The following is a 6,791-nucleotide window of genomic DNA, read 5'->3' as shown; positions in this document are numbered from 1 at the left end:
TCTATAACCAGAGACTGTGAGCTGTACAGGGCTCTGAACATGCACTACAATAAAGCAAATGACTTTGAGGTAGGAACTAATCTTTATTTTTTGGTCATCTCCCTTTTCCTTTTTTAAAAAATTTATTTTCTTTAGAAATGTACCCAAATCTGTTTTGTATTGGTTTCGCATATAAGCATCCCCCAGTAGAGTGACAGGTAGAGCTGTGATGAGGAGCTTCCATGGTCCCCATTGGAATCATGAGGCTCTGACCCACTGCCATTTTTTTCCCCATTCCCTGGCTTTTCAGCTTGTATGGAAGATTCATTTGGCCACAGAAAAGGGAATGTAGAATCCAAAGAAAAATGGCAGCAAGCAGCAAAGACAGAGTGATTCATTTTCCAAGGAAGAGGTCCCTATTCCAATAGACCTTTTTCATATTTAGGTTCTGAGATGTCAGTGAGCTGATACATGCTATGTGCAATGGTAGCTACCAATGTTGTTTTCTTAAAAAGTCCAGAAACGTTGATGGGGGAGTGATTCCATGGTTTCTGACTTTGACAGTTATTCCCTTTATGGAGGAAATGGTACGATAATTTACTAAGTACATATCATAAGAGATCCATTAACATCTTTTTTTGGGATTTTGTTTCTGTTTTTGTTCTTTTTGGAGGAGATACTCATATGTTTATTTTGCCTAAGTGTACCTTCACAAGCATACTGCTCTTTGTACAAACACTCTCATACACACTTATATATATCTATGACATGTATATTCTAGATCCACACAAAGCAGCATAGAGAATTCCCAGAAAGCAATATCCATGCAACAATGAAAGATGTGTGGCTATGAGTAAGGCATTTCTTTATGGGCTAATGTGGTGCCTCAGCAAACAGTTTTCATCACAACATGATGACTCTCTGTGAGACAACACTAGCAAATCTCCCAGTACTCACAAAGGCATTTTGCTGAGCCCTGCTGGCTGAGGCAACAGTAGTTGGAGGTGGGAACACGGCAAGAATTCTGCAGGCTGAACTCCCTGATGATGAGATCAGACAGGCTGTGGCTTGACAAAGTTGGTCCATTTCTTGTATTATCTTGGCTAGATGCTGTGCCATCTTGAGGGTAGGAATTTTTTCTCCAACATCTGTGTGCACTTGGACCTTATGTTAATATTCTTGCTTTCTTCTTGTAGATAGGTATCCAGGAATACCCAGGAAGTTCCAAATTTCAGAGGAAAGAGGACACCTTGGCCTCGCTCTGTCAATTAAGGGGTCTGACCCCTAGTACTCTTCCTGCTTGCCCCCCCTTTTTCTTCAGCTCTTGTCCCTACAGTTCTTGGCAATGCAGACCAGTTATAGTGGCTTATAAAGAATTGAATATGGAAGCTCAGCAATGGGGAAGTCATAGCTTTTCTTTGAAAGTTTGAGTAGTTATAGTGTAAGCTACTAATTTGTCTTTGCTCTCTAAGACTAATACATTTTTTGCCAAATGTGTGATAAATGAAGTTTGGGTGGTGTGTGTGTGTGTGTATGTGTTTGCTAAATACATCAAAAGTGAGAATTCTTCGTGTACTGCTCCACTATTTTAAAATCTGCTTTTAAAGTCTCAGTTGTAACAGAGCACTGGCTCACTATAATGACAGAGCACTAGCAGATTTCTTCTAAAGCTGAAGAATATGATTATGGCTAACCATTTTAAAGAAATCTCATTAAGAGCATCTTTTATCCCCCGCCCTTCTGCTAAGCCTGTTGCCCTAAATCTTAAGCTAAGAGACTTCTATGTGCTAGTGAATTATTTACATTACATGATGACATAAGTATCTGTTTGGCAGCCTACATCAAGCTTCATGAAAGAATTGCCCAAGATTCATGAGATAACTTCTGCATTTTTGCTATATAAAATACCCAAGATGACAAATCCTTAAAGTGCACACAAGGGTTTTCAGGGTTGCTTAAACTTTACCTGGTTGAAATTTAATCCCCTACCCATAGGCCAGGGGCCAAAATGACACAAACGGGACGGCTGGCATCAGGAGGTACCCGAAAAGCTGCTCCATTTAGCATCATCTAAATCCTCTTTAATATGATTAACATCTAATATTTCTCTCTTTGTGAATCATATCCACTTCCAGCCAGGCCACCTCTCCTTTATCTGCAGTGTCTATTTTAAGACTGCTTCACTGCAAGGAGTATGGGGCCCGGGCAGGAATTTTGTCACTTCTCATGTGACTTCGGACAGTTATTGGACTATTCTGGATCTGATTCCTCCTTCAGTGAAAAGGAGAGAGGAAAGCAGGACCATGCAGTGTGCCCTGCCCCCTCTACTCACACACTTACACATCCATATGCACACACGCGTACCCACCACCACACATAATCCTAATATCACGAAATCGTTTTTCTTTTAGCCTCTCGGTCTGGCTCATTTACTGACAAAAGTTTCAGATAAGGTGAGCCCTTCTTTTCCGTGCCTTTGTGCATGGAGGTCACTGCTTAAGTGAGATGCTTAAAAAGCCACCGTTCTTATCGTGGTAGCTTTGCTGGTGTGGGCCGTGGCTGAGAGCCAAAAGTAGATCCGGCACCTTCAGCTGAATACCTCCACTGATACTGTGTGTACGGCTTTAGTTTCGTATTTAAGTTTCTCCTCTTAAGGTCAAGTAAAATGAACGTATAGTTTAAGTATTAGCAAGTGAAGAGGATGGCAAAATGGAGAACTATGCACCGTGTTTCTTTTTAAAAATTTTAAACAGAGCTAAAACATGGTAGAGGGACTTTGAAGCTACGTCTACACGGTGCCCCAAGATCCAGTCGATTCCAAGGAATCGTGTCACCCAGCTTATTAGTAGCTGGTCAATCAATAAAATGTCTTATTGATTGTATTCCCAGATTTCTCAATCAGTTGTTGGGAGCAATAATAAAATAGCTAACATTTATTGACTTTTTACTAATGTTCTAGGCACTCTTCTAAGTGTTTTACCAAAATAGGGCTTATTTAATGTGGGTAATAATAATGACAGTGATACCAACATAATAACAAGAAAAAACTTCAGTTTGCCCAAAGCTTTACTATTCTTCAAGTTATTCTAACTTGGCAGAGGCAGATCGAGCCAGGGAGAGAGAAGGAGGTTTGACATCTCTTCACTACTACTTTGTTCCTTCTTTCTCTTCTCTACCCCTTGCCTTTTCTCCGCCTTCTACTCCCATCTCTGCCTCTGTCATAAGCTTGCTAGTGGCACCTTTGTCACTGCTTAGCACCACCCCCGTCCAGCCCCTGCTGCTGATGGCTCTCAAGGCTAGAGAGGCTGCTGACCCCTGGCCTACAGGAAAATAAAGCAGATGGGGAAGGTTTATCAGCAGCAAAGAGGGAGTGGCTTGCCCGCTCTCCTCTCCTAGACCCTGCATTTCCTGGCCTTTATGAGTCAGGACCTTCTAAGTGGAGGAGAGCTTGTTCTGCCTTTTGTATCAGTTTACACAATTGCCAGAATTCTTGGCACGGTGTGCAGACTTAGGGTGGCGAGCGTTTGAGAAGACCCAAGGGATGTGGAAGAAGACACCGAAGGGGAAAAATACAAAATACACTTTTAGTTTGTGCTAAAGGGCAGAAGCTTGGCCATATCACACCGGGTAGGGTGTCTTGCTTCTGTGTGTGAGTGTGTGAGGCACGCAGGAGAGGGGTGTGTAATTATGGGCTGTATCCTTCATTCCTGCTCCTCACATTTAATGAGATTGGCAACAATAAATTTGTCTTTCCAGGTGTGATGGTATATATTTCTGTGCTTCATTCTCACTTCACTTTGAAGGGCTTCCAAAACAAAATTTTATGGGCAGAAAAAGGAAGTTTGGGATTCCTTCCCAGTTTTTAAATCATACTGATACTTGTGACTTTAGGGGCATATGAGTTGGATTTTATCGCTTTTGTTGTTTTCCTCACAACTGTGGCAGGAAAAGAAGATGACGATCTCTGTCAGTTTCTGAGGCTGGTTTACCTGTTTTGCAAAGAGCTCCACTGAGACAACTAACTTGTGTAACTCACAAAGGTTACTTGCACAACATAAGGAGCCAAAAGACATAGCACCCTAGGCTGGACTGCATTACCTAGGTTGGCCTCTCTATATGGTGCAGCTGCGAAAGGCAAAATCATCCAAAGGTCGGAGGGTTTGGTATGGCCTGAGTGTAGGCTGAGAAAAGAATGTGCCAGATTCCTTCATCCAGTCACATGGAGCTCCCTTTCTCATTCCAGGGTACCGGGAGGTAGTGTTTCCCACACCATGGTAAGCCACACATCCCTCCTGGGCCCCTCAGTGGCTAGTCATTCACCTGTAGACAGGGTCTAAGTTTCCGGTAAGAATGACAAATCTCCCTTATCCTCGCTAAAGGCCCAGGTTTGGGGATGGAAGGCTTCAAAATAAATTGAATAGGGAACTTAATTCACTCATTAGTGGCCTTATGAATGCCATTTTCTAAGGTACTAATACCTCACTGGGCAGATGCTCCATCTTAGAGACTGTAGGTTTGACATTTTTCTGGGTGACACATGACAGGGAAGAAGGGTACTTCCGCACACCTTTGAATGTGTTTTCTTACTTTCCTCTTGGAAATAGAAAATAAAAAAGCAACACCTCACCCCCCTGCCCGACACACACTAATGCATACACACTTGCTGAATATGTTCTCTACCCCATACCTACCCTTTTCTCAACCGACTCCCACTTTCAGCAGAACCCACATTTCAGAAGATTTAATATATTTGGAAGACTTTTATTCGCATTGTCATCTCTTTAAAGAAAAATGAGGACAGGTGGATTTAGGAAGCGCTTCCCTCTGCTCCAAATAGATACTTAAATATGAGTGATCGTTTAGAAAACTGGCACATGAGTGAGAGCCTTTCACTGCTGTTGCAGTCTTTTGGCCTCAAAGCTGCTGAGCCATTTAAATAATCGCATAACACACTCTTGGTGGGTGGCGAGGAGGAAAAGAAACCCTTACCATTTCTTCCCGTGCCAGTCCCACCGTTGACAAGCCAAATCGATCTTTTAAGAGACCAAACGAATGTTCTCTAAATATATATACACACATGGCTGCCTGGAAACATATTCCTTCCACAGAATGATTGCCTGAAATTTGAAGGAGAGCGCAGTAAAGACACCAGGTTGGAAGTGGGGTTGGAGGGCTAGGGGGTGGAGTGGAGGTAGAATTCTTCGCGTGCATGAGGCTTCATTTTTGTACCACTGTCCTTTTGGGATTCAAGGTGCTCATCAGTATAATGAAGCGGGCCCATTGATTTATCATCTATTTGGTAATGTCATTGCATTTTTAGCTCCCTGTGTCTTTTTTGTCATTGGGTTACATTCAAGCACAGTAAGATCAACTTTAAAACCTCCTTACTCAACAGCTTTATTAGTTATAGCATTCCATGACCTTTCTCAACATTCTTAAAGAAAAAGATACAGTGTAATGTCGCTTTACTTTGCTTATTGTCCTTTGTTGGGGTGAACAAAGCATTTTCTACAGTGGCTATATCACATAATTATACAGCTTTCAATAGCAGTGTCTTGGCACATATCAAAGTTCAGAGGAGCCTTTAGAAAAAAAAAAAAGATGTTTTGTGGCAGCCTAGGGAGGGTCTCATCTTTCCTTCAGAAAATAGTTCAAGGCTCTTCTGTCAAGCTTCCCTACTTAGAGCTTTTTCTCCTCCTGCTTCATAAAGTTTAAAGGGGATTCAGTGGAGTTCTATGATCTATTTCCTTTGAAAGATTGTTCCTCGGCACAGAGAGGCCCTTTGACTTCAAGAGTTCACAGATTCATGTCTTTAGGTATCATATGTCTGACCTTATCAGTTACTCCATTTAATGTAGGAGAAAAAGTCTCAACTCTTTGTGTTTGTCTGTTTTGCCTCTGTGAAATGATTTGGTGAAAAGACCATCCTTTTTAACACACCACTGAGAGGCCGTTTCTGACTGTAACCTACCCTGTGGCTTTTCTCTCTTTAAAAAAAAAAAAATTCGTCCTTGTGTTTTGTGTATGGATGAGTTCACAGTGAGAATAGAATTATACAAGGGCAGGCGCACACACAAAAAAATCTTTGCTTTCCTCCCTCCCCCCCCCCCCCCCCCCCCCACAAATGATCTATTGGCTCTCTCAGCGGCTGTACCCCAACAGGCGAAGCCATTTAGCAAACACAGAGGTAGCGGCTGTGGTGCTGGGACAGTGGTGGGTTTTCCCTTGCTTCGACCTACCCCTAAGGCCTTCATAATTAATTGTCCTTCAGCGATGAGGAAAGTTCAGAAACAGTGTGTGGAGTGATGCCTATTGTCTGATATTCAGTTCTCCTTGCCTTGGTTCTTTTTCTTCATCCCACAAAGGGTTATCAATGGGAGAAAGAGAGCAAGTTCTCTTCTGAGAGCTGCTGGTGGTGGCTGTAGCTTTCAGTGGGATGTTATCATTGTGTTCAGCCTATCCTGGATTAAATGTCTGAAGAAGTTCTAACAACCTTTTGAAAGACAGCCTGTTTATTTCGCCTAGATGAAACAAATTCATTTAGCAAACCAAAGCTTGTTCAAAGTTGGCCATCGCTTTTCACATGGCAGATAACATTATAGATCAAATTTCTTCATTTTTCCCCCCGCAGGATGTTATTTAACTTGAACTGTTTGGTTCTTTGTCAGTCACAGGACAGAAATTTTAATGACTATTCACTCATTGCTCTTAAATACATCAATATTAATTTACAACAATAAATTTTTTGCTAACATCCTTTTCGATGAAGCATAGAAGTTTAATACTTGAAAGCAGATAATTACTTTAAAAAT

The 6,791-nt window shown here is 41.8% G+C and overlaps 1 protein-coding gene across 1 annotated transcript in view; it reads left to right on the top strand.

Moving 5' to 3' along the window:
* The window catches only part of PROX1 (prospero homeobox 1), a 53,278-nt gene that overhangs the window by 23,605 nt on the left and 22,882 nt on the right, over positions 1–6,791 (top strand). The window contains exon 4 of the mRNA XM_003265115.4: positions 1–69. This exon is cut by the window's left edge and continues 126 nt beyond it. Within this exon, the coding sequence (XP_003265163.1) occupies positions 1–69 (69 nt within the window). The remainder of the gene's footprint in view (positions 70–6,791) is intronic.

This window comes from Nomascus leucogenys, chromosome 5, assembly GCF_006542625.1.
Source record: "Nomascus leucogenys isolate Asia chromosome 5, Asia_NLE_v1, whole genome shotgun sequence".
NCBI lineage: Eukaryota > Metazoa > Chordata > Mammalia > Primates > Hylobatidae > Nomascus > Nomascus leucogenys.
This window is presented reverse-complemented; position numbering and strand designations above follow the sequence as displayed.